This window comes from Ceratotherium simum, chromosome 6, assembly GCF_057802395.1.
Source record: "Ceratotherium simum simum isolate JZ-2026a chromosome 6, ASM5780239v1, whole genome shotgun sequence".
Classification (NCBI taxonomy): domain Eukaryota; kingdom Metazoa; phylum Chordata; class Mammalia; order Perissodactyla; family Rhinocerotidae; genus Ceratotherium; species Ceratotherium simum.
Genome location: NC_141905.1, coordinates 80,315,389 through 80,332,048, shown reverse-complemented (window position 1 = coordinate 80,332,048; position 16,660 = coordinate 80,315,389). Strand labels below are relative to the sequence as shown.

The following is a 16,660-nucleotide window of genomic DNA, read 5'->3' as shown; positions in this document are numbered from 1 at the left end:
CGGACCTCTCCCTTTCCATCCCTGCATTCTCAAGGGCGGGCACTTGCTCTGTGGCCAAGCCAGCACTCAGCCTCAACTAGCCAACAGCAGCAGCAGCAGAACTGGCTGACCCTGCCAGTGAGCAAAACCCCGGGATGCCAAGTAAAGAAAAAAGGTCTTACCATAGACGGTAGTCTGGGGGTTCCACAGACCTAGAAAAAAACCACATTCACCTTAGAAAGGAGGTTCCGCTGTTTGTACATGATCTCCTACAGTCAGAAACTGGCTTGAGCTTCACCTAACAGTCATGCCAGGGGGCGCTGTGGTTCAATCTTGGGTTTGTGTGTCGCTGGTGCTCTTGCCGTGCTTGGGGTTTTGCAAGATAGATTCAAACATGTGGGTAGGATACGGGGTGCTCAATAATTTTAGGTGTAATAAAGCGTATGTCTATTTACCAGGACCCCTAACGCTACAGTCTCTAGTCACAGGATGTAATCTATGCTCAGAAAGAAAGGCAGGACCAGAGGAGGCAGTTTAAACTGGTTGTCAAGGATGCCGGGTGGCTGCTGAATCCACCCTCCAGTCTGACATTGGGTAGAGTCAGCAGTGGGAATTGCCTCTCCAAGGCCCCCTAAATAAGTAAATATTTTGGTGTCAGATATCCTGTTCCCTCTGATACATACCCGAGAAATTTTCAGTCTATCTTGAAGAAAACCAAAAACTAGAGAACCCTGGATCTTTACCATCCGTGGGGGCAGGCGCAAGCCCCCCACCCCCCCTTCACCTCAGGTTACCCCTCGATTGTACCATCAGAGTCCGTCGGACTCAATTTTAGTTTTTGAGCTGATCTAACTGTATTTGTGAAGATCGATATTTCATGATTTTTATATATTTTTAGAGGTCTTCCAAAGTCCAAAAACAATATTTATTCATTACAAAAATAGAATAAAACGCATTCTGTCATACAGTCACTATATGGATTCATTGGATCCTTGTGTAAATCCAAATACATTACGGGTTATAGTGATCTCATTTTTCCTATATCCTGAAACATATTTCTACTTCATCATTCAAGGAATTAGTTCATCAATTATTAATTCATCAATTATTACTATAAAAAGGACTTATATAATAAGAACATGGGAGAATGATAGCATTGCCTAGAAGGAAGATAAAACAGTGAAATAAATCATCATTCTTCAGTACCCAAAATATTGCATTGTCTTTCAAGAAGGTATTTTTAAAAGACTGGAGACACTGTCTTTATAGCACACTTTTAGCTTTCACTGAATGCAGTTAAGAATTCAGAATTTTTCCTTTTTTATTCACAATGGCAAACAGAAGAAAACTGACAAAGGAAGATGTTTCACAATAATTAGATGAATCAGAAGAGAAACACTGAGAGACAGGGAGCAGTAACCTAGATGCTAACAGTAACAGTAAAATTGATTGTACAATTGAAATCTCAGACTATGAGTCTTCAGAGGATGATATCTTAGATGAATTTCCTCAAATTCAAGAGTCGAGGAGTCAGTAATATAATTCTAAGTGCAAAAAATAAAATATGGTCCTCTCATCCACTTCAGTGGGAATGATTTTATCCATGATATTTTGCAGCAAGAACTTGGACCATCTCATTGTGCTAAAGGACATGTGATGGTACCCTTTCATCTTTATGATGCTTATGTACCAACATCTACTTAATACCAAGACATCTGTTATGCTTAAATTCTTATTAAGATTTCTAACAGGGTTGCTTTCACAATCCCTCGTTTCTTACTTCCTGATACTGGGAGGGTAAAGTCATCTGATAAACCTCCCAGATACTTTTTAAAGTCAGGTCCTCCCAGGAGCAGCCATCGGGGCTCAGAGACTTGAATCTCTCTGACAGAACCAACAGGCCAGTGAGGGTCCTTGATGTCAGAGCACTGCACCACTGTAACAGTCTCTCCACCTTGAACGTGGGGTCCACAATGGACTCTTCCAGCTGCCCTGCTCATGTTGTTGACGGCCCATTAAGATGGCCAGTGAGGCCAGGTGGCTACACACCCCTGAAAGTGAAGAAGCAATTCACAATAGAAATAGGCAGCCAGAGGATTCTTTCAATGGAGACCCCAAAACTAGCAAAGTTCTGCCCCGGCACATCACCATCTCATTTCTGACATACCATCCCTACTCCCACATTCAAGGACAAGCTGACAGACCTGCCTGAGAGAATCCTCCATTCAGAACTCTGCTATTTGAACACAGTTCAGAGGACACCATGCGATTCTCACTGCCAGGCTCCAGGCATCTTGCTTAGTCACATGGCAGTCAATGTCAGAATCTGCATCCAGCTCAGAAGCTCTGAGCTCCAGAGTCTTGACAATACTCCTCCACAGCACCAAACGGAACACTGAAGGTGTCTCTGCTTGGGCTGTGTCCATGCATTTTGAATGAACCCTTTTGCACAGACTTATTGAGACCAACTTGCACTCTTCCAACAATCAACCACATAGTTACAGATGATAGCGGCTGCCATGTTGGGAATGGTGCCAAATCACCTGGAGAAAGAAGTTTCTACTTGTTTGTTTTCCAGGAAATGGAAACAGATTGTTCTCTAGCACTTGGGATCAGTGTTCAAGAGAGCTAAGCTGTCAGAAGGGACCAACCAGGAGCCACAAAGAGATCTCTCCAGATATTTCCCAAAGACTTCATCACTTTTCAAGGGAGCTGGTACCTGTCCATCTGGACTCAGCCATTGTCCCAAATACCCCAGAGTACCTATTGTGTACATGTGGACATGGTGTACATTTTGCTCTACTGGAGGAAAAACTGAAAGGCTTGAGCATTATAAAAAGCAAGGTATCAACAAACAAGCCCACTTCTACCACATGGACCACTCCAGTTATTCTAGAAGAGAAGCCTAAGGAGATTATATAGCGACTCCAACGGCACTCTGGAAAGTGCTCTGAAACTTAAGCAAATGTTGACTGAAGAGTTGTTACATCTTCATAGTTTGTTGAAGAGAATACCATGTCTTCCTATTCATATGCACTATCGCATTCAATCCTTCCCCAACCCCATCATTCCCACCTACAGATGAGGACACTGAGGTGCAGACATTCTCAAAGTAGCCCAAGGACACACAGACTCCAGCTCTACTGTCCATGCTTTTAGCTATCATCCCGAGCTGCCTTTTGTCACAGCCACTGCCTGCTACCAGCCCACCCCTTGTGGTTCTTGCAAGGAAGGTGGTCCACGCCAATCTACTTCCCATACACCAACCACAACTGAGTTTTCAACTGGAAGTCACCCAGCAGCCTTGACTAAGATTCCATATTGTTTTTCCACTGATTTTGCAGCACCATTCCAAAAAAAGAAACTTTTTGATCATTGAGCTTTTCATCTTTCATCTGTCACAAGCAACCAGGTTATTTCATTCTCTCAGATACTCTCTCTTTTCTGCCATAGAGTCTCTCCCATATAGTGGTGTTTACGGATTCTGTGGATGGGAGCCCTATCTGAGCCTCCTCCATGGAGTCTCATTGTCTCTAAGCAAGTGGCCAGCCTAAGGGGATGGTACAGAGGACAGGATGCCAGAAGTGGAGGTGGTGCCAGATTGCTCATTGCTTCATGTGTCCGTTCAAGACGTGACCAAGGATGAGCGCCCCAGAGATTTACTCATGGATATATCTCTGGATTTGCCTCCACCATCTCCATCTAGATTTAGACAAGGACTTAGGAGGCAAACAAGAACCGGGACCGAGTGCAGCTGTCCCCACAGCTGCTCTTCACCCTTTTGCCCCAAAGGACAAAAGGGGTTCGACAATCAATGGCAGGCAACACTTCCAAAACTTCGTTGATCAGAAGTCCAGTTTTTCTAGAGCTTCAGAAAATGTGTCAAGGGCACAGTTTGGGAAGTGGGACCTAGAGATAGCCTCCCATCGGGGCACTACCATTGCCAGCTACCATACCAGGATGCCTAAGCATAGAGGAGGGGGAGTATCTGACAGCTGGGCGAGGGTGGCTACTGTTAACCTGAGTCTGCATCTGTTCCCTTAAGTTCCTGACAGCAGCAACCGTGAATAACAGAGACACACTCTTCCCTCCTGCTCTGTCTGGCTGACTCCTACACCGGCTCTGGACCTCAGTTCACCTGGGACTTTCTAGAGACCGCTCTCTCTCTGATGGCTTGAGCACGTCTCTCTTGCCGAGTGCCTCTTGCTCCGGCATTTATCACGGCTGTAATATTAACTGAATGGTCAGTTGATTAATGTCTATCTTGCCATTAGACCCTAAGTCTCTGAAGGCAGGGAACATGTTCCCCTGAAACAACACAGAGAGAGTATATGCTGTGGTCTTTCCTGCTTAGAAGGGTCCTGGTAGGACTGGTTCTTGCCCAATGAGGTGGTAAGGATATTGAGGCCATTTTGAAAGGTATGTAAAAGTTCACTGCTAGCAATGCACCTGTGGAAAAGTCTTTATATCAACAAGTCGCACTTATAATGTAGCCAAGAACCATTTGGGAAAATGTTTAAAACCTAAATTCACCTGACATTAAGTAAAATAGAGAAATTAAGGAAAAATAAGTAAAAATAGATAGCGCTTAAAATGTATATACATATGTTCTCTCACTTCCTTTGGAAAACCTTAGCAAAGTCATGCTTCCACAATTATATTGCAAACACAAAAACTTAATTCACTACTGGGCCATGCAGCATGGTTGCTCAATGTGTGGTCTACAGGTCATCCTTATTTTTGGTTGTATAAAAATGCAGCTTCCTGAGCCCCACCACAGGTCCTCCAAATCAGAGACCCTGGGCAGGGGTAAGGCGAATTCCAAGGACCTTGCATTTAAATAAATAACCTAGTTGATTCGGATGTGCACTGACATTTGAGTCAAAAGCAAAATAAAATTTAGAAAGAACATAACTGTATGACCACACAGTCCGTTTATGCTATTCTTTAAAGATGTTTCTGTTGCCTTTGTATTTCCAGAAGGGACACAAATCATACTTTTATGCAGACCTCATACCGTTAATTAAAGTTCAGTGAGGCAGTATTTATTCTTAACATATAAATAACTGTGTAGAATGAAAAATAAATTATAAACAAAATACAACATATTCTTTTAGAGTACTTATCAGGTGTGCTGAGAAGATCTGACTGGGAAACTATAAAGGAATAAGAGAAAAATCAGACACGTGTGTGGTTTATCCACAGGGATCCTGACCGAGAAATCCACCTTGGAACCTTTGCTTTTCTTACACTTGACTCTGAAGTAGAGACATAGTAACTTCAGGGAGATCAACGTCAACAGATCTATAATGTGATTTCGAAATGTAATTCCAATTGATAAAGATTTCTGGAGTCTCTCGTGTGTGCACCACAAAATACTAAACTAGTCCCAGAAAATGTGGTGATAAAAAAAATGGCTCTTGATACCTTAAAAACAAGTTCAGTGAAACACTCTTTAATAATTTGTGCATTAGTTTCTGTGTATTTCTTGTTGCAGATATTTCTTGATTTCATTAAAATAGAGATTAACCTTTCATCACTGTAGAAAAATAAATTAGGCTTGTGCAAATATGCGGACCCATTGCTTTTCTTAGTTCCTTGAGAAAAGTTAGCCTATGCAGCTTGTATTAACAGGCATGAGGAGTTGAGGTTGAGGGCTTTGGTTTAATTTGGCAGTTCTCAACTAACTGAATGGAATGGCTAAAAGCAGATTAGTAATTCTTTGGTCATTTAGTCCAAAAAAGATAAGTGATTTTGTGATGACAGAGACAGTGGAAGATAAAAACGCCTCTCCTTTCCCATAAAATGACAGAGATGATCGCTGCTGAGACTTACTAGCTTTCACAGGGTCATTGGGAGAATTAAATGAGAAAATCCAGATAAAATGTTTATTGTACTAGCTAGGGGCTAGTGTACTAGGGGCACATGGTCAGCACCCAAGCGTGAGCTAACGGCAATGCGACTATGATGATGACCATGATTATACAATTTCCATCACTCGCTGTCTTAAGTATTTCATTTTCTCCTTTGGCCTCATGGCAACCCTTGATGGAAGAGTTCTCTCGTCTTAAGAGAAGTAAAGTGAAGCACTTAGAGGTAAAATAACTTGCCCAAGGTACCACAATTATTTCCATTTTCCCGATGGAGACACCAAGGTTGGAGAAGGATAGGCATCCTTACTATTGCGCCTCTGCCCTGTGCTGCATCCTTTGTACCACCTCTTGGAGGCCCACCTGAGCAGATGACGCTGGCGTCTTCCCAGTGGCCACAGTTGTGCGAGAGCCAGCCGTTGTGGGGGCAGCTCCACAGGTAGGACTCGTGACCAGAGCAGCCCACATTGTCCAGGACAATAGGCCCTGAGCCCTGACCAAAGCGGGCACTTCCTGGCGCTGACAGAGCTGGGCCACAGCCCAGCTGCCTGCACACCACGTTGGCATCATTGGTGTCCCAGCTGTCGTCACACACGGTGCCCCACGAGCCCCGGTACAGGACCTCCACCCGGCCCTGACACCGGCCCCCTCCGTTCACCAGCCTCAAGGCCACATCTAGAGGAAAGCACAGAGATTTCACCGTCTGTCCCTTCTGACGGACAAGATGCCCGGCCTGCGTGAGATGCAGAGCCCTTCACAGTGAGCGGGGATCCAGAAAAGACTGGACAATGAAACGGATTCCTTGCCCTGTTTCTGTGTTTGAAATTGACAAGCTAAAGACTCTGCCTCTTCAGTGGTGTTTGGGCAACCTTGTATCCTGAGGGGCTTTCGTGGCGACATCACTTTCAGGTCCCCGGCCTGACCTTTCAAGCCCAGTTCCAATCACGAAAAGCTTGTCCTGCCCGTGGCACAGCCCTTTCCCCCCACCATGGGAGCACCCACCGTGTGCCCGGCACTGCCATGGGGATTGCTCCCCACTCAGAAAGTAGAGCAATAACATTCCGGCTCTCAGCGAGAGAGCCAGGCTTGCTTCTAAAAGGCCTGTGTCCCTGCACACTTGGGACATCTCTTCTCCTCCCTCACACACACCCCACGGTGCCGATATTTAAAGTTTAATCATGGCAGACGGTTTTGAGCATTTCCTAAATGGGAACCTCTGCTCATATTCAAGAGCTTGACATACGTCATCTTAGTTCATCCTCAAAACAACCCTGTGGGGAAACTGAGGCTCAGGAAGGTGACCCGAGATCAACCGACTAGTGAGTGACAGGGGCAGGATTCGTACTCAGGCCGTTGCTCTTAATCATTTTACCTTTCTGCCTCCTGATATTGTTTTTAACATTTGAACAATTTGGCCCAAATCATACTCTGTGCTTTGGCACACGCCGGCACACTCATGCACACACAGGACAACAATAAGAGGAGGAAATAGTGAGCAGGAGAAGTTACCGTGTAAGGCATCACCTGAGGCAGAAGTATCCACCGTATTCCCATGACGTGATAAAAGTTCTAGAAAAGGATATAAAAAATAAGCGATTACATCCAGAGAGATTCGATTAGATGCTACTGTTCAAACTGCCTCTGCTGCCCTACTGAGTGGCTGTAACCCCTGCTGGACACCCACTAGGGCCGCCTGGGATGCGGAGATCTTAGGAAGGGGGTGTGGCTACGCATAGGCTGGAGTGGAGACTGTGGGCCTGTCTTCCGGTCAGAGTGGAACCTCGCAAGGAAGGGGCTGAGGGCCCAGGTGGACCCCGTCAGAGGAGGCCCTTCCTGTCCTGCAACTAAAACCCAGCAGGATTCTCTGCAGCAGTCCCTCCTGAGTCCTTGGGGCTGGTCTTGGGTCCCACAACCTTCCAGTCCCAGAGTTTAATTACCTGTTGGCGTCTGTGTCTCCCAGTAAGTGGTTACCGTGGTTGTTGCTGAAAATACAAAGAGAAAAAGGCCCAATGAGAGCTCCTCTGAAAACAAGCATTAAATCTGACCCCCTTGCTCATTGGAGCAGAGAAGGGGGGCTGCATCACACTTCACTTTGGAGGGTTAGCTGGGCCTGTCGCTCCTAAATTAATTCACTCAGCGAATAGGGACTAATCTCTGACCGCACACGAGGCACGGTGCTAAAATTCGGGGAGAAAGAAGGGATCCATCAGAGATGGTAAGGCTCAGTCCTCTGGAGCTCAGAGGCTACTCAGCAGCCAGACTTGGTAACCGGCCTATGAGGAATACAGAGTGGAGTGGGAGTGGGATTCTCAGAGGGAGCAAGTCGTGGGCTTGGGAGAAGGGCAGGAGGAATCCAGAAAGGGGGATACCTTAAGCTTGGAAGAAGGTATAGACATATGTCAAGACAAAAATGGGTTAAAAGTACGATTGTCAGATAAAATTAAGGACTTTCAGTTAAATTTGAACCTCAGATAAAGAATGAATACTTCCTTAGTATAAGAATATCCCAAATATTACATAGATACACTTATACTTAAGAAAAAATATTCTTTCTGAAATTCAAATTAAACTGGGTATATTGCATTTTTATTTCCAATATCTGGCTACTCTGGATGAAAGGCAGCCCACAGGGGCCAGTAGACAAGAAGTTGTCTTCACTGACCTTCATGTAACCCCCTCGACAGATCAACGAGGCTCCCCATCCTCTCTGTAAACCTTCTGAACACTTGGGCTCATAGGCTAACTTCTAGCCACTTGGCAACTTCTGCTCCAACCAACTAAGTCGTGTGATCAACTAGAGGCACATATGAGTCCCAAATCTGTTTATGCCAGTTGTACTTGGCATTAAATTAAATTAAATATTAAGTAAATTGAAGAAAATGGGTACAAAAAGAAAGAAGTCTTTCTATGAAACTAAGGCCTAATGCTCTGGAAATAAAATCAAGTTGCCAAAAAGAAATCAGGCAGGTGAGACAGCAAAAAGTAGAAGAAAGGTAAGTCAAACAGCAGGAGAATTGCTGCTTTCACACTGCTGTGCAAGTGTCTTTCATTTCATGCTCCACTTTAGAGAAACTAAAATTAGAAATTATAGATATGCACAATCGGCGTGGGTTATGCAAGGAGACACTGCAGAGCCACGGAAGACCCCTACTGAGAGACAGCCCGCAGCAACAAATCGGTGAACCACAGTGTATTTATGTTTTAAGTTAAAACACAACATTTAAAATGAGTATGTATCATATTTTATGATTTCCCATTTGAAATAACATTTTTGAGTAACCAACAGAGTACCTGTGCCAGTCACATTAGAAAAGAGTTCTTTTAGAGCAATGCTTGTCAAAGCAGGTTCCATGAGTCAGCAGTGCCAGCCAGCACCTGGGAACTTGTTAAGAAGGCAAATTCTCAGGCCTCCCGCAGACTTACAAATCAGGAGCTCTGGAAGTGGTGCCCAACAATGTGTGTTTTAACAAGCTCTCCAGATGATTCTGATACACACTAAAGTTTGAAAACCGCTGTCCTGCACCAAGTGTAAAGGAATATGTGTAACAACGTGTAACAATAATTTCCACAGAGTGGTGAGGACCAGTCCACTCAACAACCACTTATTGAGCACCTGCTGGATGCTCGACTCCACCAGGCACAGCAGTGGTGAGATTCCATGAGGCCCCCTCTGTCCTTCGGAAATTTGCTCCAGTGGCTGAGACGTCCAAGTTAGCAGTGAGAGAAAAGGGACTAAGGGCTCTGATCGAGGGGCGTCCAGGAGTCTAGGGGAGGAGCACATGTGAGTGACACCCGAGGGGTGTCCCCCTCGGTGGCCCCCAGGGTGTCCCCTGGGAGCCAGGCCGAGGGGACGATGTGGGTCAAAATGGGCTCTGAGGAGGTAGAGACACTATGAATAAAGTGCACCTTCAAAATATTCTAATAAGAATAAAAATACAAACTCTGTGCAGAGCTTCTTGGCTGCCTCCTGGTTTCTGGATGGAAGGACTGAATGTAGAAATGCCAGTTGCTCTAAACCAATTCATAGGTTTAATGTAATTCCCATCTAAATGTTTTTCTTTGATTGATTCGTTCTTTAAAAAATGATTTTAAAGTTCATCAGGAAAAATAGGCTAAAAATAACGGATAAGTTCTTGAAAAGGCAAAACTACTGATGGGGCAGGGGTTGGGGGGGCGGGAGTGGGGCTGGGAGGGTGACACGCCTGTGCACTTGGGAGGCGGGTGACGTGGGTTCAAATTCTAGCCCTGCTACTTGTTTGTTCTCTAAACTTGGGCGTCATGTAACCTCACTCTGTCGTAGTTTTCTCATCTGTAGGTACATTAACTACTTCGTAAGTTTATTGTGAAGACAAACTCAGAAAAAATACATCAAGTGCTTAGTATAGCAGTCAGCATTCAAAAAGTTACTATTAACCCCAAATATTCAAAATAAAGCTATAAAAATTAAAATACAGGAAAAAATATTTTAGATATTTACTTCACACCAGAAAGCAAAATAATTTTCAGAAGTAAAGAACTAGATATCTTTTTAAACACACAGAAATAAGAAACTAGTTAAATGTTTACGTGGTTTCTGTAAGAAGTTCCTGGAGTTAAAATCCACAGGAAAACAGCAATAAATTTAATTACATAGAAATATAAAAAATTTTCAGAAAACATCAAAATCCAAATTAAAAGGCAAACAATAAACTGGGAAAATCTTTGTCATCAATATAATGAGCAAAGTAGTAATATTCAAATTACATAGAGAGTTTATATAAATCAACAAGGAAGACACTAAATTTCAAAAGAGGTTGGACAAGGCATATAAACACACAATTCAAGGAAAAAGAATATAATTGGCTTAAAAATGGTCACCCTCATTACAAGCAAAGAAATGCAAATCAAAATAACTGTATACCATTTTTCATCCAGCAATTTAGCCAAGATTTTTGAACAATAATATTCAGAATTGGTGAAGCTGTAGAAAGTTGCCACTTTCTACAGCTTTTTTATGATAGGAGAAAGAATTGGCATGTTTCTGGAAAAAAAGTTATCAATATGTTTTAAAAGCCTTAAAAATGATCAACCCCTTTCCTGGGTAATTCCACTTCTAAGAATATAGCCAAAGAAAATAATTTCTATAATGTGAACAAAGATGCTGGGCAAATATAATCTTCACAGTAGTATCTATTATAGAAAGAACCTGAAATGGGGCGGAGGAAACAGGGAGAGGTTGATAAAAGGGTACAAACTTTCAGCAATGAGATGAATAAGGTCTCAGGATCTAGTGTAAAACACAATGACTGTAGTTGATAACTGAATTTGCTAAGAAAGTAGAACTTAAATGTTCTCATTTAAAAAAGATAAATAAGTGAGGTGATGGATGTGCTAACTACCGGGGGGGGGAGAATCCTTTCACAATGCAGACATCTATCAAATCATCAGGAGGTACACCTTAAATAGCTTACAATCTTATTTGTCAATTATACCTCAATAAAACTGAATTTTTTTTTAAATGAAGAAAAGCTGAAACAACTTCAATGTCCAAAAATTGTGAATGGCCTGTTAAAATGTTCAGAATATAAAGATAAATTATAGAAAAACTGTATATTAAGTAATATCACTTACATACTTGTATAACGTGAAAGAAATACATGTTTTGTTTTGTTTTTTGTGAGGAGGATCAGCCCTGAGCTAACATCCAATGCCGATCCTCCTCTTTTTTTTTGGCTGAGAAAGACTGGCTCTGGGCTAACATCTGTGCCCATCTTCCTCTACTTTATATGAGACGCTGCCACAGTGTGGCTTAACAAGTGGTGCATCTGTGCGAGCCCAGGATCCGAACCGGCGAACCCCGGGCTACTGCAGTGGAGCGCATGCACTTAACCGCCTGTGCCACCGGGCCAGCCCCGGAAATACATGTTTTAACAATGGCAATCTCAGGCGATAGGATTGTGGGTGTTTTTACCTTTTCCCTGTATTTTTCTCTAGCTCCCATCTTTTCTACACTAACTATGCAGTAAAAGCTGTCGTTTGGACAGCCCTCGTGGCCTAGCGGTTAAGTTCAGCGCACTCTGCTTCGGCAGCCCAGGTTCAATTCCCGGTCTTGGACCTACACCACTCGTCTATTAGGGGTCACACTGTGGTGGCGGCTCACATACAAAATTAGAGGAAGATTGGCGGCAGATGTTAGCTCAGGGTTAATCTTCCTCAGGGGGAATAAAAAGCCATGGTTGGAAGCTGCAGGTGAGAGATGGCGTGGTAAGTGATGCAGGGGGCAGATTCTTCAGGGTGGGGAGGAATTTTGGTTGTAGGCTAAAGGAAAAGAACAAGGGTGAAAGGAAACTAGAAGATAAAGAAAGATAAGGAAGCTAATGGTAGAGACAGCAGAGAGGAAGATGGGGCGGGGCGGGGGGAGAGGGATGGAGAAGGAGAGGAGGAACCATTATTTTTGATGAATTACCACTCTCCAGGCATTGAGAAAGTTCTGTACGTGTCATATCTTATTTAATCTTCATAAAATCCCCTGTGGTAGAATTATTGCTCACCTCTATTCTAGGGATGAGAAATCCAAAGGTCAGAGAGGTGGAACAACTTGTCAAAGGTCACACAGCCACCAAGTAGTGAAGCTCGTATCCGAGGTCAAGTGCACTGACCCCAGGGAATTGTGGAACGCAGCTCCAGCGTGCCGCCTCCCCAGTTCAAGGTAAAACAATGAGATTCTGTTCCAACTTGTCAAAAAAGCAAAACATTCTGAAATACTAATACACAGTGGTGGAGAGGATGTGGTTAATACTGTCCCTGATAAAGTGTTCAGCTCCCCATAAACTATATACAGTCACGTGTTGCTTAACAACGGGGATACGTCCTGAGAAACGTGCGGTTAGGCGATTTTGTCTTGGTGTGAACATCAGAGAGTGTGCTTACACACACCTCGATGGTACAGCCTACTACACACCTAGGCTCTATGGCACTAAGCTCATGGGACCACCGTCCTATATGCGGTCAGTCATAGACTGAAACGCCGTTATGTGACAGTCTGGACGGCTCGCACCCTCCACCCCGCCCAGCCGGAGCCAAGCACTGCGGGGTTCAGGCTGCTCCATTACACTCAGCATGAGCCAGGCCCCCTGTTAGGCTCTTGGCTGTGCAAGGCATTGTGCTGGGTACTAAGTGAGCAAGACCTGGTCCCCGCCCTCCAGGGACTCCCAGCATAGCAGGATCCCTAGAAAAGTCCACAGATAATTTGGTGCAGGAGTTAAGGTGCTGTGGGAGAAGGAGGGTGGAACCACAGAATGACACATTGTATGTGTGTGTCTGTGTGTGTATATGTGTGTATCAGTGTGTGGGTGTGTCTGTGTGTGTGTACGTATGTATCAGTGTGTGGGTGTGTCTGTGTGTGCCTATGTGTCAGTATGTGAGTGTGTCTGTGTGTGTATGTATGTATCAGTGTGTGTGTATGTATGTATCAGTGTGTGGGTGTGTCTGTGTGTGTGTGTACGTACATATCAGTGTGTGGGTGTGTTCGTTGAGAGATTATGTCAGGGAGAGATTCCTAGAGGGGACAGTGTCCCTGGTATTTAAAAATGGCAGCTGGATGCAGCCAGGTGCGAGCGGGGGAGGGGAAGAATGACTGTGTTCCAGGTGGAGGGCACAGCGCATGTCATCACCACGGCCAGAGGGTGGGTTTGGAGTGCGGGCATTTGCTTTGTACTACAAGATAGTGAGCGGCAAGGGGTCCCGGAAAACAAGCAGAACAAATAACATCAGGGGGTGGGAAACAGCATGGGACTCGTGGGAAATGCAGCACGGATGCGTGTGCCAGGCAGGGTGTGGAGAGACACGAGGCCTCGGGGTCCGGGATGCCGGGATGCCAGGCTGCGGTGCTTGGCCTCGCGGTGGACATTAAAGACATTCTCACAATGCCTAAGTCCCTCCGTTAGATTTTCTCCTTTATTTTAGGGCAGTAGTCATTGCCAAAACCCCTGATAAACTGTGGGAAGGGTAAGCATGAAAATGAACAATTTGCTAGGAATTCGTTTGTAAGCAATTATTACTTTCTCACTTTGCAAAACATTGGCCTTGAAGAAATGGCACCAAGGGAAGTTAAGTTAAAAATTTTTTGGAATAACTTTGTAGAGTTTTAAGTTGCAGAGCTAGTACTAATCCTCAGAGAGTCCCCATACACCCCTCACCCAATTTCCCCAAATGTTAACATCTTACGTTACTGTGGCGCATTCATCACAACTACCAAACCAACTCTGGCCCATTCCTGTTAACTAAACTCCAGGTTTTATTTGGATTTCACCAGTTTTTCCTTTTTCTGTTCCAGGATCCAATCCAAGTTACCACCTTGCATTTAAGAAGTTATGTTAGGATAAAACATTAGGAAAATGCCAGAAGAGTAACAATGACCCGTTCCTGGGCACCCTCTATGTGCCAGACGCTGCCTGGGTAACCTCATTTCTACACGAGCCTATGACGTGGAACATAACCCCATTTTACAAATGAGTAAACTGAGGCTTGCAGAAGCCCCAGAGCTGGTAAATGGCAGAGCCAAAGACATGGCTGAGAGCAGCAGGGGTTCCACGGCCCCTCCTGCCCAGCACAAACCTGGGCGCACTGCCTTTTTCTCAAGAGTTGCTGCAAAGAGCAGAGCTGAGAAGCGTGCCTGCTGCCACGGTTCTCCCAGCACAGAGCACCACCAGGGGCTCCAGTGCTGAGCCAAACCCCACAGTTCAGCTCCTCCGCTCTCTGCGAGGAAAAGCGAGGGTTAATGGCCAAAACTGCTACCCACCACCAGCGGACCTCCTCCAGGTTCAGATCATGGCCCAGCTGCTCACCAGCTGCTGACCTCGGACAAGCCACGTAACCTCTCTGAGCCTCAGTTTCCTCACCTGCAATGTGGAAGTAATGATACCTGACTCTGGGCTTGTTAGCACATCTAGACAAGTGAACACAGGTACACTGTCCGGGAGAGTACCTGGGACACAGTAAGCACTCTGCAGAGGGTGAATTCGCACCTCTACACTGCAAACACAGGCACACGTGTGCTCGTGTGCATGTCTGTGCATGCCCATGCACGTAACATCATGGTGAAACCACAAATTCCCTCAAGCCGAGAGCACCGCTGCCTTAAGCCCCGTTGTAGATAAGGAAGGGACAGTCCGCTCCCTGTCCTTTAGGGGCTGACGTGAACCCCAGGTCACTTCTCAGAGCCAGTGTGAGGCCAGGATTATCTTTCTAAAGCTGGAGCTAAGAACACTGCCTCTCATTTTCTAATGTTTTGATGGAGACACAATCTCCAGCCCCCAGACCGCCCAGCAAGTACCCGCTGACGTCCTCCTGACAAGAAGGGAAGGTGGGGGACCTGTCAGCAGGCCCACCAGTGTCACCATGACGCACATACACAACACACAATGCAGGCCTGCTCCCCATCACCTGGGCTGCGAGGGCTTGGTTTGGGGGTGCTGCTTTTATGAAAGCAATTTCCCAAATGAACTTTTATCTTCAGAGTTTCCCCTACGAAGCCTGGGGGGTGGGAGTGAGAGTTCTGGAAGTTATCTGGAAATTAGGATACTTCTGCCCTAGCTTCTGAAATTCGCGAATGCAGCAAAAGGTGACACCAAAGAAAAAGTTGAGGCGAGTGGAAGAGAAGAGGGAAGGAAGAAATGAATGAAGGGAGGGGGGGAAGAGAGAGAGATAGAGAAGGGAAGGAAGAGAAAAAGGAGGAACAGAGGGAGAGAGAGAGGGAGGAAGGAAAGGAGGAAGAGAGATGATGGATGCCAGATAGATGAGAGACAGAGAATCAGACAGACAGACAGACAGAGATGACAGGCAGACTGGCTAATTGTCCTGTTCATTTGGTATCTCGGTAAATGACATTGAGGTTCACACTGATTTGCCTCTGGCTCTTTCGTGGGCATTTTATCCCTTGCACTCTGAGAACACAAGGATACGCTTGAGTTACCGAGATTCAAATGGTTTCTCTAAAGCAGTGAGTGACAGACACAAACTTGGAATCTTTATGATCTTGTCTGTGCTCAGCTACTTGACCTGATTTGGGTCAGTAGGTATTAATTATCAAGCCAGATACACCTGCAGAAAGAAGTCACATAATGAGCATTTACAGGGGCCATCTTTTCTGCTCAGTTTTATAATACACAAACTATATGCTTAACCAATTATGACCAAGTTTTAGGGCCTCTTAATGATATACATACACTTTCCCTTAGCTTCAAGAATTTTTCTGAGACCAGTCAATCTTTTCTTTAGTTGAGTAACTCACTGACAACACTGTCATAATGATTGGCTTTTTCTAACTGCACCTATTGTATTTCTCAGCCAGAAACAAAATAAAAAAGAGCCATCCTTCTAAATACTTGCAATTACAATTATCAACAAAGATTTGCCTCTTCTTGTTACAAAACTCCCCTTAGGATAGAACATCTAGCAGCAAGGAACAATTATAATTTTAAATTAATGAATATAATAATCAGATATAATACCTGTAGATAGAACTTGACCCAGTAAAAGACATATTTCAAGGATGACCGTGGAGCTCCCCATTTTGCTGGGTTCTTCTCAATTTGAATAAAAACATCTTGACATTTATAGTTTCCTAGCTGGAAGGAGGCGTGTTCTCCGGGGTGGTATATTCTATTGCTGCCATAAATCAATATAAACGAAGTGAGAGACTTTGATTACAGTTGATGGCTAATCTGTGGGAACAGCTTAGGTGTGTTTGATTAATTGTCGTAAGAACCACCTGGCTAGTCCCCAACTGCAAAAACACTGACATTAGTGATACAATTTCCAGCTTCCTTCTA

General features: G+C 44.6%; 1 protein-coding gene across 1 annotated transcript in view; it reads right to left on the bottom strand.

Moving 5' to 3' along the window:
• The window catches only part of LOC147916915 (scavenger receptor cysteine-rich domain-containing protein DMBT1-like), an 87,612-nt gene extending 71,212 nt beyond the window's left edge, over window positions 1–16,400 (bottom strand). Inside the window, 2 exon segments of the mRNA XM_087433016.1 lie at window positions 6,213–6,524; window positions 16,340–16,400. Coding sequence (XP_087289142.1) covers window positions 6,213–6,524; window positions 16,340–16,400 — 373 coding nt within the window.
• Between the last annotated feature and the right edge of the window lie 260 nt (window positions 16,401–16,660).